General features: G+C 39.4%; 1 protein-coding gene across 2 annotated transcripts in view; it reads left to right on the top strand.

Moving 5' to 3' along the window:
* The window catches only part of STK32A (serine/threonine kinase 32A), a 144,602-nt gene that overhangs the window by 101,829 nt on the left and 23,761 nt on the right, over window positions 1-19,012 (top strand). For both annotated transcript variants that reach the window (XM_040453516.1, XM_040453509.1), the window contains exons 8-11: window positions 5,581-5,678; window positions 10,401-10,517; window positions 13,220-13,345; window positions 14,723-14,851. In XM_040453516.1, coding sequence (XP_040309450.1) covers window positions 5,581-5,678; window positions 10,401-10,517; window positions 13,220-13,345; window positions 14,723-14,851 — 470 coding nt within the window. The remainder of the gene's footprint in view (window positions 1-5,580; window positions 5,679-10,400; window positions 10,518-13,219; window positions 13,346-14,722; window positions 14,852-19,012) is intronic.

Here is a 19,012-nt window from a genome sequence, read left to right as displayed (position 1 = left end):
TCAGAATCTTTTAGCTTCTTGTTCCCTTCCCTCCTTACTCACCCTCACTCCTACCTCTGTGTGAATATAACCCAGATCACTTACAGCTTAACCAATTAAAACATTCTTCTCTTTCCAGTTAAAAACAAAGCAAATTCACTATGGCAAATGTGTAAAATCTGATAAGCAAAAGGCAGTTAAATTAATCCATCTACTTGTAGATATTTATGCTTTCCTTCCAGACCTTTTTATCTGTGTACACACACACACACACACACACACACACACACACACACACACGTTTTTCTTTATTAAAAGTTGGATCATACTGAATTTTGTACCCTAAATTTTCACTTTATAATGTGATAGCAATAGACAAAATGGGCATTTATGATGGCCCAAGCACTTTGCTAAGGTTTTAACATTTATTGTACCATTACATTCTCAAAGCAACCCTGTGAAATAGGCTTACTATTATTCTGATTCCACAGATTAAAAAAAAAAATCAGGCCAGGAGAGAAAGTGACAAGAATGTATCACACAGGAAGTAACAAAGTTAATGAAGCTAAACCCATGTCTAACAAATCTTGAGCCATGGCACTGATGGTGATAATGATGGTGAGGATGATTAAGATACAATATCTGACATTAACTGAGGTCTTCCTATGTACCAAGCACTGTTCCAAGTGCGTGTATTACATTGTTTAAACTAAAACTTCCATGAGGTCAATACTCTGGTTGTTTCCACTTGAAACATGCAAGCTGAGAAATTAAGCGCTTTCTCAAGGTGGAGTTAGGGATACAACTGTAAGGCTCAGAGTCTCAACTCTACTATGCTGTGCAACCTCTCTGCCTCCATTCTATAAACCTGCCTCAGCCAGAAATGCAACTTGTTTCTCTCCAACTCCAGAACCTGGTCTTCACGAATGATACTGCTTATTCTCCCATGCCCGTGTATATATAACTATCATTTTTAATGATCATGTGCTTCAGAATTAGAGGGCTGCATCATATTTAACCAATTCCTCGTTATTGAATGTTGGGTTGTTTTTTATTTTGAAATATGAATACTGACCCTTTATCAGATATGTCGTTTGTAAATATCTTCTCTCATTCCATAGTTTTGTTGATTTGTTCCTTCACTGTGCAGAAGCTTTTTATCTTGATAAAGTCACAATAGTTCATGTTTGCTTTTGTTTCCCTTGCCTTCAGCAACATGCCTAGTAAGTTGCTCCAGCCGAGGTCAAAGAGGTTGCTGTCTGTGTTCTTCTCTAGGATTTTGGTGGTTTCCTGTCTCACATGTAGGTCTTTCATCCACTTGAATTTATTTTCATGATTTGGTGTATGGTGTAAGAAAGTGGTCCAGTTTCATTCATCTGATAAAGGGTTAGTATCCAAAATCTATAAAGAATTTCTCAAACTCAACACCCAAAACACAAACAACCCAGGTAAGAAATGGGCAGAAGACATGAATAGACACTTTTCCAAAGAAGGCATCCAGATGGCTAACAGACACATGAAAAAATGCTCAACACCATCATTACCAAGGAAATACAAATTAAAACCACAATGAGATACCACCTCACACCTGTCAGAATGGCTAAAATTAACAACACAAGAGACAATAGGTGTTGGCAAGGATGTAGAGAAAGGGGAACCCTCTTGTACTGTTGGTGGGAATGCAAACTGGTGCAGCCACCCTGGAAAACATTATGGAGGTTCCTCAAAAAAGTTAAAAATAGAACTACCCTATGATTCAGCAATTGCACTATTAGGTATTTACACAAAGGATACAAAACTACAGATTCAAAAGGGTACATTGTCAACATTATCAATAATAGCCAAGCTATGGAGAGAGCCCAAACTATTTGAGAGAGCCCAGATGTCCATCAAGTGATAGATGGATAAAGAAGATGTGGTATACATATACAATGGAATATTACTTAGCCATCAAAAAGAATGAAATCTTGCAATTTGCAATGACATGGATGGAGCTAGAGGGTATTATGCTAAGTGAAATGAGTCAGTCAGAAAAAGACAAATACGTATTCTTTCACTCATATGTGGAATTTAAGAAACAAAACAGATGAACATATGGGAATGGAGGCAGGAGGAGAGAGAGGGAAACAAACCAGAAGTGACTCTTAAAGATACAGAACAAACTGAGGATTAATGAAGGGAGGTGGGTGAGGGAGGGGCTAGATGGTTGATGGGCATTAATGAAGACACTTGTTGTGATAAGCACTTGGTGTTGAATGTAAACCTAAAACCAATATTGCACTGTATGCTAACTAAAATTTAAATTTAAAAAATACAAGTAAATTTGTAATAAAACTCCTATTAGCAGAAATAGGTCCTGTAGTTTATCTTTATGATAAATTACCATTCAAAGAATTGCTGGTCACTGGATATTTATTTACGTGTTAATGTGTTTCCTCCTGCAAATTTACACTGATTTCTGTTCATTCATTCTGGAAGTGTCTGAGGATATTCACTTCCCTGCATTTTCAGCAGGGCTGAACAATGAATATCTTTAATCTTCCTGAAAAGATGATTTAAAATGATCCCTCATTATGATACTGATACTACACTTCTCTGACTTATTCTATAAATTGTCTGTGCATGCTCTTTGCTCATTTTCTATTAGGGTGTTAATATGTTTATCCTATCCTGATATTTCTTATTAATTATATAAAATAATATTTTATTAATTATATAAAAATTCTAGCCCCTTATATGTTCAGAATATTACAGGGTATCCTATGTGTTATAAATATGATATCCTAATTTTCCATTTACTATTATTCTTATGACATTTTTCATATAAAGAACTATTTTCTAATATCATCATACCATTGGTCTTTTTTATAGCTTTTACCTTTGATGCTATTCGTAGTGGGACCTTCTTACCTCTAGATTTTGGATATGATTACCTAATATTTTTATTATTGTTATATTTTCACTTATTCACTTATATTCACTTTATATTTATATATTTATATATATTTATAAATATATTTATATATATTTATATATATTTATATATATTTATATATTTTCACTTATTCACTTATATTTTTCCTTATTCCAGTTACACATAATCCTGACTAAAGATGTGTCATAAGGATCTGACTTTGGTTTTTGTTAGATCATTACATTAAATAATTGTTTTGAGACAACATATCAAATAAGACCCTTTCATATTGATTTATAGTATGTTCATCATGAACTAAATATCCTTATATACTAGTGTCTACATTATGTGGTTTTCAAATCTTAATTGTAGCTTTATAATAATATTGAATACATGAGATGCAGGTCTATGTCTTTGTTTTCAGAAAACCTTTATTATTCACAGATTTTTTTGGTAGATGAAATTTAGACTATCTTTTGTAAGTTTCACTCATTATTTCTATTGCATTACATTTATGGATTAGGTTTTGGGCCCTTGCTTCTTCTTTATTTCTTGACCGAGAATCTAATATCTAGGTGTTCTAAAACCTGAAAACCAAATAATGGAAATCCAGATAGCAAATAGACACATTAAAATGTGTTCAGGCTTGTTAGTAGTCAGGACGTTGCCAATTTAAACCACAATGAAAGATCAGTACGCACTTAGTAGACTAGCAGAATTCAAAAAGTCAGCTAACACCAAGTGTGGGTAAGGACGCTGAGAAAAAACAAAACAAAACAAAACAAAAACCCTCTCATACACTGCTGGTCACGGTGTTAATTGGTACTACCACCGGGTTAAATATGTGAAGATGCGCGCCCTATCCCCAGTATCTCCCCCTGCAGGAATGTACCCTACAGATGTGTGGACTTCAAGGAGTCTTACACGTATAGGAATGTTCATGGCAGCGTTGTTTGTAACACTCCCAAGTTGAAAACACCCAGATGTTAGGTATTCTCTTAGCACAATGGCCTATTTATCCCTCAGAGTTCTCTGCTACTTCTCTGAGATGCCTGTGGCTTGTCACCCAGGGGAGTATCTGACATGACAGCTATGAGGTACTGATAAGGGAAAGGGAAAATAAAGCCCATTCCATCCGGGGGCGGGGGCGGGGGGGGGGGGGCGGACTGTGGGGTCAGGGTCATTGTCTCCTGAACTGCATGGAGACCTAGGACTTGCAGGAAGGATGCATTCATGCGTGGGAGATGAATGTACGAGGGAATGAGGTCTGCCTAGTTCTGCTACCACAGGCTCTTCCCATTAGGGTCAGTCCTGGGCCTCGTGACATCAACATTCTGTCCACAGGATTTGGCTTGGGACTTGAGTACCTGGGTAGGTCAGCCCCGGTGCAGGCCCCATGTCACACCGGTTTCCTTTGTCCAGAGGCAACACCTTACTACCAGAGGCTCGGGTCAGCTGTGTATAGCTTTTGACAAGTAAAATCCCCATTCCTATGAACGTTTGCCTCTCCAGAACGGGCACTGATGTTTGGAGCACTTTCTAGGTGCCAGGCACTGAACTGAGATTTTGGCATCTCATTTAATCTCTCACCTCTAGAAAGATCTCCTGCTTATTATTCTGACTTTGCTGATGAGGATTTCTCAAGTTCAGGCAGCTGACTCGTTCAAGGTCAGAACAAGTGGTAAAGGCAGGTTTTGAACCCAGACAGCATGGCTCCAGAGCTAATAATTGCCACCATTGCTTGTTTACTTGACTCGTCATTATTTTTTCCACACGTTTTGTTGAGTGACTCTGCATGCCACGTTCAATATGACACTAGAAATGTGGTGGTGAGCAAGCCACTCTTGCTTTGTGCCTCATCCCTCATGAGTTAGGTGTGTTCCTGGAAGAGTATGGAGAAGGTCCACAGTGTGTCAAAGCGCTTAGAGAATGCATAACTAACTAGTCTACGGCCATACCACCCTGAATGCCCCCGATCTCGTCTGATCTCAGAAGCTAAGCAGGGTCTGGCCTGGTTAGTACTTGGATGGGAGAATGCATAACTAGGGGTCACCAATGGGGGCCAAAATTGACTGTAGCTTTGCTTTGTTGTTGAAAGAGTCCTTTCAAACAACCATGTTACTAAGTGAGTTTCACACCTAATGAAAAATCTTACATCGTCCAGAATGTCGGCCCCCTCTCTCCCGCTCCCTCATCACCTGTAATAGCAGGCTATAAATGCCGTCCTTGTGTCTTGTAACGACTCTGAGATGCAGAGGTAATCCGACGTATGGTGCACCAAATTCTAAGTGCGTTTGCAGAAGTAATACAAATAAAGATCCTTTAGTACCAACCTTCCAAATCAAGACAACAAATACCATCTTCTCGGCCGTTTGAATTTTAGCATCATCTGAACATTTGAGGCCTTATGGGATCCAATTTTTAATAGGTATATGATATAAACAAGAGCAGAATTTGCCCATCAAGGTCTGTGCTTGCCCGTATGTGGGTTGATGAATTAGTCTACTGAGACTAGGAAATTAGACATTTTTGCCTGCTGTGAGCAATTGAGCAGTGGATGATAAACATCCAAACAGTGTTTATTCCTTTATTTACTCTGGTAATGTGCCTTAGGAGGAACATGTTGGGAAAAGGGATCCGTTAATGGATCAGGGAATAAAACTGACCTGACTTCTCTATGTTTTCAGCACCTGAGATGTTCAACTCCAGAAGAGAAACGGGCTATGCCTTCGCTGTTGACTGGTGGTCCCTGGGAGTGACGGCATATGAGCTCCTCAGAGGCCGGGTAGGGGAGAATCGCAGTTTTCTTTGGTTCCTCTTCCGTCAAGTTTCCTTTTTAGAATGGAAGAATGGATTTTTTTTTTTTTTTTTTTTTTTTGCTAAACTCCAGCAGTTTGTTTTCAGGGTGAAAGCATTATGCCATGTGATGCTTGGGACTTCTGCACATTCACTCTCCCACATATGGAGCCAAGCATGTGAGTTAGTATTAAACGCAGATAAAATGAAATATAAAATGAAATAATATGGATATTATAAACTGCCAGGGAGGGAAAATCAGTGCACCTCACTAAATAGCTTGTGTAAATATATTTGTTTGTTTAAAGAAAATCATTTGGTGTGACAGTACAGGACTCTAACATAGACATGCTTCCCTAAGGCAAGTGTGAATTATTAACACAACACAATTCATGCCCTGTCTTGTTGGTTCCTCTCTGTCATCAGGCCCCTGGGTTCTGAGTTCAGTGGAAAATGAGAGTGTTTCCTTTTAAAGAAGACTTTCCTTAAACTAGGAAAATGCCTAGAGAGAATTTTGCCCAGAGAATATTTTTTCCCTCCCTCCCATATCATATTACCTCTGTGGTACTTCCCTGTGATGTGCTGTATTAACACTGTCAGATTCACTTTTCTTCTCTTTTCTTCTCTTTTCTCTTTTCTTTTCTTTTCTTTCTTTCTTTCTTTCTTTCTTTCTTTCTTTCTTCCTTTCTTTTGTTTTGGAAAGTTGAAGGAAAGTTACTATTAGATTGTTGAATTTAAATCCACTCTGTCAAGTATTGCTCTGGTGAGTTTTTCAAGGCCTATCAATTTTTATGTTTTTATCTCTTCTATATTATTAGATTACAAATTCATGAAAGGTGAAACATGTACCTTATACAGTTTAGTATTATTCCCAGTATTTAACTTTAGATAGATACATAACAGGTGTGTATTGAATGAATGGGGGAATAAGCCACTACATATCAATCTTGCCACATTCTCAGAAAGAATCGCCATGTAGGCTACAGGTAATTATGTTTCAAAATGCAGCTAATCACATTTAATTGCAACTATCAACACAACTAAGCCACAGAGGAAGGGTGCTAAACAATGATTTCGTCTACATTTACAAATTCTTGTTTACAGAAAGATACATGCCTCAAAGATATGCTTGACATCTCCGTGGTTTCTGACCTTCATTGCAGTCTTGGTGAATGGGTGGGTCTCTTAACTATTAACCTGCTTGGTCTGCCTTTTCTGCCTTTGTGTTATCCTTGTTAGGTTCTGATGGGTACACACACAGTTTTACACTAATTGTACATCCTTAGCTGCAACTAACTCTATTGCTTTTGTACTCCTGAAATATGACTATAATCACACCTCATTTTCTCCCATCTAATATTTTACCTTTGCCACCTTATGCATTCTTCATATTCTTGCTTTTATATGCTGCCAAAGAATTATTTCATATATCCTGTCATTGCATACTGTATTACTTTATAGTATATGTTCCATTGATTTAGGGGTGTTCAGTCGATATAAATATTTACAGGTTTTGTAAATAGACTATAGGCTTCACCAATGTAGAAATAATGTGTCTTATTCTTCATTGAATCCCCAGTGCCCAACAGAGGTGCTGGAACATCATGAGCATTCAATAAATATTTGGAAAATGAATAAAACACAATTCTGGTAGCTGATGAATTAACATGGATTTTAAATTTTTGAACTAGAAAAATAAGTTATTTTTTAGGCAAAGATGATGATTGTCTATTTTTAATAAGTGGACAGACCATGAGGATGTTTTTTAATACTAGCTTCAGTCACATGGCCTTCTAAAGTAAATGGAAAAAAAGCCCACTTGAACCAGTTAGTTGCCTGTGGCGTTCATCAGTTAATGTATTCATTTATCGAATCATGTTATGTTTCTAGCTGTCTGAGAAACTGTAAGTTTACAAGCAGAAATGAAGAAAATTAGAAAAAAGAAAAGATGTATGTGCGCATGCATAGAATCCTGGAAGCTGAAGTGTGCCAAACGTGTCCCAGCTCTTAATGGTGTACATGGAATGAGTCACACGTAGTGACCCACATTGCCCTTGGCTAGCAAACAGCCAATAAGCATTGAGTATGGTGACCAGGTACCTAGCATTTCTTTTCTGAGATTGAGTTCCATGGGTTATTTCCACTATATTGTTACCAAGACAAATGAATTACCTATAGTCCTTTATTCAGTCTTGTGGGAAGAAAATACATACGACTGTGTATGTTTAGACCTTGGATAAAAGAAATAAAGTCTGGCCAGTCTCCTTTTTAGAGGTCAACTCCTAGCAGTCTGTGGTTCCCCAAGTAACTTGACGTTGATATACCATGTGCAGAGTTAAGCCTTTCTTCACATCACCTCTATCCATGACTCACCTTGCTGTTCACCATTGACGTTGGTATCCACCCTTGTTACCCCATGTTCAAGAGTGATGAAAATCTCTCTCCTGCATTGTGTGTGATATGTGTTAGCTGCTTTGTGGAGAATTTTACCCATGTTACGTGATTCAGTTTTTCCAACAATCTCACGTGGAGGTTTATTTTACAGATAAAGGAGCTTCATCTTACAGACGAAGGAATTGAAACTCCAATCGAGTGCCTTAATTTAGCACTCAATTCCTTTTTGCCTTCAAAGCTCAAACACTGAATTACATTACCTTTTTTTTTCTGCCAAGTTTTTATTTAAATTCCAGTTAGTTAACATACAGCATAATATTAGCTTCGGGTATAGAATTTAGTGAATCACCACTTGTATACAACACCCAGTGCTCATCACGAGTGCACTCCTTAATATCCATCACGTATTTAACCCATCTCCCCACCCACCTGTCCTCCACCAATTTGTTCTCTGTAGTTGAGAGTTTGTTGCTGGGGTTGCCATTCTTTTTTTACCCATTATCTTCATTTGTTTTGTTTCTTAAATTCCACATGAATGAAATCATATGGTATTTGTCTTTCTCTGACTTATTTCACTTAGCGTGATACTCTCTGGCTCCATCCAAATCTTTGCAAATGGCATGATTTCATTCTTTTTGATGGCTGAGTAATATTCCTGTGTGTGTGTGTGTGTGTGTGTGTGTGTATACTACTTCTTTAGCCATTCATCAGTCTGTGGACATTTGGGCTGTTTCCATAATTTGGCTATTGTTGATAATGCTGCTATAAATATGTGGGTGAATGTATCCCTCCCAATTAGTATTTTTGTATCTTTTGGGTAAATACCTAATAGTGCTATTGCTGAGTCATAGGGTAGTCCTATTTTTAACTTTTTGAGGAACCTCCATACTGTTTTCCAGAGTGGCTGCCCCAGTTTCCACTCCCAGCAAAAGTGTAAGAGGGTTCCCCTTTCTCTGCATCCTTGCCAACACCTGTTGTTTCCTGTATTGTTAATTTTAGCTATTTTAACTGGTGTGAAGGTATATCTCATTGCAGTTTTGATTTGTGTTTCCCTGATCATGAGTGATATGGAGTATCTTTTCATGTCTGTTAGCCATCTATAATTATGTTACTTTTTTTTTTTTTTTTTGAGAGAAAGAAAGAGCACACGAGCAAGGGGAGGGGCAGACAGGGGGAAAGAGAGACAGAATCTTTCTTAAGCAGGCTCCATGGCTCTGTGCGGAGCCCAATGTGGGGCTCGCTCCTACAACCCTGGGATCATGACCTAAGCCGAAATCAAGGGTCGGATGCTCAACTGAGTCACCTAGGCACCCCCTCCCCATTACATTACCTTTAAATACTGATTCATAACAGGAAAAAAATAAACTTCTATTTCTTCCAATTTGTTTCATAGGCCCACAATCACTTATTAAGTATCTTGAAAGGGCCAGGCACTTGATAAATATACATGTCCATATTAACTGTCCCATTGTTGGTTAATCTAATATGGCAATTTTGTCCATTCAAAAAACATGTAATGAGCACCTGTTAGGTCCAATGGACACACATATGAGTATGGGATAATCTCTGGCCCTAAGTAGCTCACAGTTCACATAAAAGATAAAATCCCACAAATCTAGTTTATGAAATAGAGAAATTAATATGGGTAAAGACTGCCCTCTAGTGGACAGCTGTGAAAAATATGACAAAGCCACTGTTGATTTCTTTCCCCCCAAGTTAAATCTATAGAAGAACTTGGTTCTCTCAGAAGTGAAAGCACTTTGCCTTATCATAAAATTCCCTACCCCTCTCCATGGAACTAGCAACTTATAGCATTATGGACGGAGGATGAAGCTCTGTGGGTAACATTCTATCTTGAACTTATTATTGATTCAAACAAGTGCAAGGAGATGCAGAGTAAAATGCTGGATCTCCTTATAATCAACATGTAAGGGACATTTTTTTAAGTTCCATTTACTGAACACTTGTCCCATGTTTTATGTAAATACTTGTATAAGTTACCTTACAAAACAGTCCCAAATTGGTATCTCAGAGGTGGATTTAGCGTATAGAAATGTTTCATTTGGCCCAATGGACTTAGCTACTTTTAAAAATTCTGAGATTTCACAAGAAACTATAGATTTCTGGTGTCGTTTTTTTTTTTTTAAGAGAGCTGGCAACAGATCACATTTGCATATGAAAACAACAATCAGCTGGAAGGGATTAGAAAATGATACTGAGATTTTAGTCCTTGAAAATTTAGCTCAGAAACATTTGCAAAGCAACATTTTTTCTTTCCCTATAAAAATGAAGACTCTTACTGCTTCTCTCCCCCAAGAGACCATACCATATTCGCTCCGGTGCGTCCAGCAAGGAAGTCGCGCACATGTTTGAGACGGCTATTGTGACTTACCCTTCTGCCTGGTCACAGGAAATGGTGTCACTACTTAAGAAGGTAAGAAGGAGGACAGCATGACAAAGCAAGTGGTAAAAAGAAGCATGCTTTCTGGTTGGAGGGAAGTTAGTCTGCAATCCTGGAGGCGGTCATGACAATGTACATTTCTAGAGTGGGCTTTGCACCGAACAGCTTTCAAACACATGGTTTCATGAAGGCAACACAGGTGTCCTCTTGCTCAGCCATCTCAAACTCAACTATGTCCAAGATGAAGTCCCTGACCTCTGTCTCCTGGACTTTGTGTGATGTTCCCTTTCTCGGTGACTGGCCTCTGCATCCATCCAGTTATGGAAGCCAGAAACGAGAAACGGTCCATCTCATCTCCCCCGTTTCCAATTCATCGCTAAGTTCTGTAATCTGATTTCGTAAATATCTCTTGACTCTGTCACTTCTCTTTATCTCTACTGCTATCCCCCCAGTCCTACTGCCATCACGTCCTGCCTTATAACTGGTTTGTGCTGTACACTTTTGCACACTCCAGTCTGTTCTCCCCCTGCCCCATAACGATCTGTTCAAAGCAAAATTGTCTTCTCATTGTTCTCAGAAAAAAGATCAGAATCGTTGGTATGGTATAAAGGTTCTAAAGCCTTTAAGCCACTCAAGCCTTATTTTGGACTTTTATTCCCCTTTTGACTACACAGAAACTGCTTCAGCCTTCTTTTTCTCCTCTCCTTTTCCTCCCCCTCCTCACCAGCATCTGTCAATTTCTCACCACCAGACCTTTGCATTTGCTAGTCCCTCTGCCTGGAACAGTGCTCCCATCCCCAGCACTACCAGCTCCCTCCTTTATAGAAATCAGTGCTACTCACTGGGATTCATTGACTGGTTCAAGCTCATGCATTGCTTCCTACTGGTCCACAGGAAGTCCAGAAATTGAGAGAAGCCTTTAGTGATTGTTGTATCAGTTTGATACTGCTGATGCCTCTGAGTACATGGTCAGTGGACTCATCTCGTTGAACAGGGTGTAACACATGTCACAAGTTGTGCACGGTGTAACTCTGCATATTAGCCATGCACAGTAAGACCATGTATGGATCTCACTGGATTGGAAATTAAAACAAACAGAAATAATTGGCCCTTCTATACAGTTTGAGAAGCACAGCTTTAGACTTCAGCTTAAACATCACTTCCTCAAGCAGCTTTCCTCTGTTTTAAGCTCACATAGCAATGTCTTTCCTTCATATCATTGTTTTTAATTTGAAACTCTGCATTGCATGTGTGTGATTCTTGGGTTAATGATTATTGTCCTCTAAGCCACATGAGGAGGCAGCATGTCAGGCTTCTTCACCATGTTATCCTCGGCATCTAGCACAGAGTCTGACAGGTGGGAAAATCTGGTACTTGAATAAATGAGGTCCGTAGTGTCCGTCAGATTTTCCATGTTCACGGAAAAGATTAGTAGCAATTGTAGCAGCAGCTAAGTCGTATGTATTGAATGATTATATGGAACAAAGAATGAGGAGCCCCAGAGGATGCGCTTGGTTTTCTTCAAAGAGGGAAAATTACACAAGTCATGGCCAGTTAAGGACAAGAGCTTTGAGGGCCGAAGATTCATACTTGTACTTCTTGTCTTTGGGGTCAACTTCCCTGTTTTGGAATAGGGATATTGATAATGTCAAGAATAGTGGGGGCATTTTGCATAATCAGATTTTCCTCAGTTCCAAGAGAGCCCTCCTCACCCCACAATTACACCCTGATGATCCACAGCTATAGTCTCCAGGAATGTTCTCAAGGAGAACTGACCTTTCCCATTTGGGCCACAGGACTGATGTGATACTGGCTGTAAGTGGTTATGTGAGGGGAAAATCTTTAATCCCTGTTAGTAAAACCCAAAATTGTAAACAGTAACCTTGGTTGCATCTTTGTCACACCCAGTGTATTTTTATTAAGTATTAATATTAACAGTTGCTATAATATTAATAGCAAGAATAATTGCTACTAATTATTAATAATTATTAATTATTTGATGATGAATTTGCAATATGAACAGCTAAAACTTTTAGTAGGAAATGAATTTCATTTATAGAAATGCATGAGCATTCACCACCTAATAAGAACAGACCTTCTCTTAGGTACTTTGTGTACATGGCTCATTTAATCCTAGCTACAACCTTATGAAATAGACAATTATCCCCTTCAGTATATACTAAATGAAGATTGAGAGGACAAACTTGACCATAGTTAATAAAGTAGGGGAGTCAGGGGCACCTGGGTGGCTCAGTCGGTTGAGCTCCCGACTTGGGCTCAGGTCATGATCTCACAGTTTGTGGGTTCGAGCCCCACGTCGGGCTCTGTGCTGACAGCTTGGAGCCTGCTTCAGATTCTGTGTCTCCCTCTCTCTCTGCCCCTCCCCCGCTTGTGCTTTGTCTCTGTTTCTCAAAAATAAATAAATGTAAAAAAAATTTTTTTAAATAAATAAATAAAGTAGGGGAGTCAGGAATCAAAGGTATGATTGACTCAGTAGGACAGTCTATTTTCACTCACCACACTGCAAAAACCAACTTATAGCTGATTCTATTCATGCATTATCGCATTATTTATGTATGTATTACCTATACTATTTGTTTATAGGGTGAAGGAAGGGGGACGCTGCCTTGTTTCCTTCAGTTCTACACCTGAAACCTTTTTTAGAAGGAATTTGTATGATTTTTTGCCCCACTTTGACTTTCATGATGATCTTGATATTTGTATTCCATTGGCAGCTACTTGAGCTGAATCCAGACCAACGATTTTCTCACTTGTCCGACGTTCAGAACTTCCCATATATGAATGACATGAACTGGGATGCAGTTTTGCAGAAGAGGCTTATTCCAGGTTTTATTCCTAATGTGAGTCAATCCTAACCAACCCATCACAACTCTCATTCAGTTACACACAGAGTCTCATTAGATAACCTCACCGGTGTCCGAAGACAGCCCCACTCCTGTCTTACAGATGAGAAGATGGTAAATGGGCCACCAAAGTTCACGTGGCTAGCAAGTGGCCAAGTGGGATTCTAACCCAGGTCTATCTGTGTCTGGAGTCCCAGCTCCTAACCATTTTTTGTGGCATGCTTCTACTGGAAGGAAGCTCTAGTCCTCCAAACAGTCATTCCCAGGAATTTTCTCGTTGAGGAAACAGTGTTTTCTCTGATTTCAAAGATGTAGAAATTTGTGTCCATGGAGTTCTGTGAGTCACAGCATTGAAAATGTTGGATTTATTTTTACCATTCACCCCTCTTCCTTAGGTGGTTCTCTGCCACAGAGCCATACTTGTAAGCACTAATAGCCAAAGGCAAATAATTCCCACTGGATGACTACCTGGCTGAGGGACATCTGTGGCCTTCTGCAGACTGCTGGTAAAGCTGCAGTCCAGAAGCTTCGGCCACAGGGCCCACATGAGGCCTCTAGCTTCCCTCTTCTAGTCTAATTCTACACATTCAGTATCAGCTAGATCAGCAGGATAATGAACTAAAGGGGACAGTTGAGACAGTTCAGAGTTTTCTGGTCAGCCCAACGGAGGCGCAAGCTGTGGGCTTGTGGGGGTGTGATCTTTCATGTGCAAATAGAGGCATGGATGGGTGGGTCGGCTGAAGGTGCAAGGCGGGCGACACGAGTGGGCAGTGTGGTGGAGTTCTGGGGCAAGGAGTTGCTACCTCATGGAACAAGAGGGTAGGTCTAGATCTCAATCGGCCACGTTGCAGAATCTGGTAGGGGCAGGTGTACCTTGGCTGATGGACGCATGACACCATGGAGATCTAAACCCATATCCTGTTGCTTCCGTTCTTCCTCCTACACACCACACCACAGCAATTAGCCATTGATGCTGCCTCGGGAGGGGTTCTACATATGATTCTCTGACTTTTATTGTCAATCTGAATCACCTGGGGAGGTTGTTAAAAATGTACTTTCTGATCTATGTGATCATTAGAACACACTTTGAGAAACCTAATTTACAAGCTCAAACTTTAGGAAGATAACTATTATTTGATCTCCTTTCTCACTCACTGAGGGCTCACGGGGAGTTTAGAAAATAGACAAAATAGAAAATCAAAAAAGAGTATGAAAAACAATGCTGGCAATAAATTATCTGAAACCAAGGAGGAATCACAGCTCCTTATTCTTGGACTGCTCCATCAAAACTAGGTGTTATTCTTGCCATTTGTCCTGGTGTATTTGTAGAATGATACGGAATCAAAGGAGTGAGCCAACTTGTCTTTCTTGCAGAAAGGCAGGCTGAATTGCGACCCCACCTTTGAACTTGAAGAAATGATTTTGGAGTCCAAACCTCTTCACAAGAAAAAGAAGCGCCTGGCAAAGAAGGAGAAGGAGATGAGGAAATGTGAATCCTCTCAGGTAAGCAGGTCCCCGCCAGACTCAGAGTCATGGGACTCTTCCTGATGGCCATGGTTTGTGGGAGAGCTTCTGGTGGGAGGTCCCCTCAACACGCCCCGTTTCTGCTTTGTGAATGCACAGAGTCACTGAGCCCTGGGCCTTCTGAAATGGCAGGCAGGGGCAGCTGTGGGGACCCAAGCCAAGCAGCAATGTTTCACTGCAGATTCTCTAGCTCTGTCATTAACTGTATTTGGTCATTGACCTCTTCAAACTCTCATTTCAAATTTTACAATTTCCTGGGGAGCCTCCAATTGGCCAAGCCTCAATGAGGTGACTCCTCCTAAAATTACAGGCAAGGGGCTGGTTCTAAAGTACACACGTGGCTGTTTGGGGCCCCCCTCCAACCTTAGAGGTGGTGCCTGTTCTTTGTCACAAGCAAAATTTCATTATATCCGGCCAAGCAGAAGTGAAAAGTGTCTATTCACAGAAAAAATTGAATTCTTATGGATGCTATGGCTGGATTTCAGGCTGTGTTAAAATTGTTTTGTGACTATATTATTCTCTGTTAGTTGGAGCTCAGATTTCAATGCAGTCACTTGCAGGGACTCAGGAGAATTTGAGACTCACGTGTGGTTCTGTGTATTATAATGATGGTGAAGTAGTAAACATTCCCTTTGCATCTAATCGTCATCCATCTATCCATATACCCATCCATTCTTCCCCCTGCCTACCCACCACTCAGCTAATGGTCATCCATCCTTTCATCCATCCATTCATTTAGGCTGCTTTTGCTGAGTATATATTATCTGCCAGGCCCATTACACTGAAGATTATATGAATGAGACAGAATCCCTGCATTCAATGACATCCCTGTCCTCGAAGGTAGCTCTGCAAACAAATAAATATTCTCAATGTCCTTAATGTCTCCAGTCATCCAGGGCCACTATATCCTGTAACAGCCAATCTACCAAAGTCCACATTCTTTCTGTTCACAGAATGGGCCTCTTGCCAAACGCCCACCTGTAAATATTTTCTGCAGCCCTCCAAGGAATGTTCAGCTCTGTCACAGATTCATCTTACTTGTTGCTTCGCCACACCTTCCTCCTAATGATCTGTTCTTCACATCGTAACCAACTAGCTTCTCCAGACTTGCTCCTGCCTATGCACCTGTAGAGCTTGCCTATACAGGCTTCTCTGTGAACAGGCCGCCAAATGTAGCCAAGACCAAGAGAGCATATCTATTACAAGTATTCTAAAGTTTCAGTGATGGCAGCAGTTTGTGAATAACCTTTGACCGTGCCTCACACGTTCTACCCGGTATGTCTACCTTTCCATCCCTCCTTGTACTATGTCATTCTTGTCTTCGCTCAAAACCCTCTAACCACAAAGATCCTATAGGTATCTGACCCTCAATAACTACTGGTTTTGGCCTTCTTTAGGACCCTTGCTCTTCCCTTTTCCTTCAATGTTCTACTCTCAGCTCTTCACATAGGGGGTTTCTGAAGATAAGGTCCTTCACAACTGCTCTCTTTCTCAGCCCCTATTTCTAATTACTTCATGACATTAACATAATTTATAAGTATTTATGTGTTTGTGTTTCTTTTTCTATCCCACTAAAATGAATTCTTCTTGTGGGAGAAGACCCGGTCTTACCCACCAGTGTCTTCATGGTAATGCCTTAAAAGAGTATTAATACAGTATAGATTCAATAAATAAGAGCATCGGGATACTGGAAGGAAAGAAAACTTTATAACTGGACAGTGAAAATTAGGCACTGCTGTTCTTAGAGTTACAAGGTCATGCTACCCCACCAGACATTCTTCCCGGAGCCACCTCTTATCCTAGTTCTTCCCCACACCCAGCTCCTGGAAGCCTCTGTCCTGATGGGAAAGGCTATAAGCCACTTACCCACAGTACAGAGCTTAGCATTTTCTAAAACCATGCAAAAGAAGGAAACTTTTTCCTCTTTCTTCCAGGCTTCACATCAACCTCAAAATCATTTACCAGGAAGTGGCTTTGCCTATAACAAAAACAGGCCCTTCCATCTCTAATCAGAGAGGTGTACATCCTCTTGGTCTTTTTGTTTTGTTTTAACGTTTATTTATTTTGAGAGAGAGAAAGAGGGAGTGCGATCTGGGGAGGGGCAGAGAGAGGGGGAGAGAGAATCCCACGCAGGCTCTGCGTGGTCTGCACACAGCCCAACACAGGGCTTGAAGTCACAAACCTTGAGATCGTGACCTCAGCTAAAATCAAGTTAGGTCCTTAACAGACTGAGCCACCCAGGCGCCCCTTCATTTTGTTTTGTTTTTAAATTTTTATTGGGGTAAAATATGTTTAACATCAAATTTCCCACTTTAACCATTTTTAAGTGTGCAATTCAGTGGCATTAAGTACACGATGTTGTACAGCCACCACCACTATTTATTTCCGTAAGTTTTTGTTACCTAAACCCCATTCGTTTTTTTCTTTAATTTCTTTCAGCAATGTTTTGTACTTTTGAGAGTACAAAGTTTTCACCTTGGTTATACTTATTCCTAAGTATTTTATTCTTTTGAACACTATGGAAATTGAATTATTAACTTCCTTTTTGGATTGTTAATTACCAGTGTATAGAAACACAACCAATTATTCTGTGTTGATTTGTTTACTGCAATTTTACTGAATTCATTTATCAGCTTTACAGCTTCCTTCTGGGTTCCATGGGACTTCCTCCCTCTAAGACCATGTCATCTGCAAATAAGGATAGCTTTACTCCTGCCTTTGCAGTTTGGATGCCTTCTTTCCTTTTCTTTCCTAACTGCTCTGGCTAGAAATTCTAGGACATTATTGAATAGCAATGGTAAGAGCAGGCATCTTTGTCTTTTTTCTGATCTTAGTGGGAAATACTTTCATCTTTTACCATTGAGAATTGTGTTAGCTGTGAGTTTTTTGTAAATGTCATTTAGCTTGTTGAAGAAGTATACTTCAACTCCTAGTTTTTTAATGTTTTTCTCTTGAAGGGCTTCGGATTTTGTCAAATGCCTCTTCTGGGTCAAATGAGATAATGTTGTGCATTTGTCTTTTCCTAGTTCTATTAATGTGATGTGTTATGTTGGCTGGTTGTCTTATGGTGAACCATTCTCTCACACTCCTGGGATAAATCCCACTTGCTCATCGTGTATAATCTTTCAATATGCTGTTGGATTCCAATTGCTAGTATATTGTTGAAGATTCTTGCATCTATATTCATAATGAAAATTGTCCTATAATTTTCTTTACTTTTGATGTCTTTAGCTGTTTTACTATTGGGGTAAAGCTGGGCTCATAGAATGAGTTAGTGTTCCCTCTTCTGTCTTTTCAGAAGAGTTTGAGAAAGATTGGTGTTATTTCTTCTTTAAATATTCAGTACAATTTACTGCTGAAGACATCAGATTCTGGGCTTTTGTTAGAAAGTTTCCATTTCGGATTCTTACTTGTAGGTTACCATTTACTTGTTACAGGTCTGTGAGATATTTTATTTTTTCTGAAGTCAAGGTAGGTAATTTGTGTTCTTCTAGAGCTCAGTTATTTGCATCTTTTCTCTTTTTTATGTATGGCTAAACATTTGCCAATCTTGTTAATCTTTTCAAAGAAATGACTTTTGATGCCATTATGTCTATTCTCTATTTCATTTGTCTTTGCTCTCATCTTTATTATTTCATTCTGCCAGATTTGGGTTTATTTTGCTTTTCTTTTTCTAATTCATAAGAGTATGAAGTTAGGTTACTGATGTGGGATATTTCTTCTTCTCTAATGTAGACATTTACAGCTATAAAACACCCTCTGAGCATTATCTTCAATGCATTCCCTAAGTTCTAATATCTTGGGTTTGTTTGTTTGTTTTTATTTATTTATCTTAGAGTATTTTCTACTTCTTGTGATCGTTTTTGACACAACTGTTGTTTAAGAATATGGTGTTTAATTTCCACATACTTGTGAATTTTCCAGTTTTACTTCTGTTGTTGATTTCTACCTTCATTTTGTTGTAGTCAGAGAAGATAATTTGTAAGATTTTAATCTTTTAAAATTTATTGAGAATGTTTTGTGGCCTAACATATGGTTTCCTCCCATGATTTCTTTTAACTCTTTGAGCATATTTAAGATAGTTGTTTTCAGGGCACCTGGGTGGCTCAGTCAATTGGGCATCTGACTCTTGATTTCAGC

The sequence above is a fragment of the Herpailurus yagouaroundi genome, unplaced genomic scaffold, assembly GCF_014898765.1.
Source record: "Herpailurus yagouaroundi ecotype Mexico unplaced genomic scaffold, PumYag 29, whole genome shotgun sequence".
In the NCBI taxonomy this organism is placed as follows: Eukaryota; Metazoa; Chordata; class Mammalia; order Carnivora; family Felidae; genus Herpailurus; species Herpailurus yagouaroundi.
The sequence above is the reverse complement of the archived record's forward strand: the minus strand, read 5'-3'. Positions and strand labels throughout refer to the sequence as shown.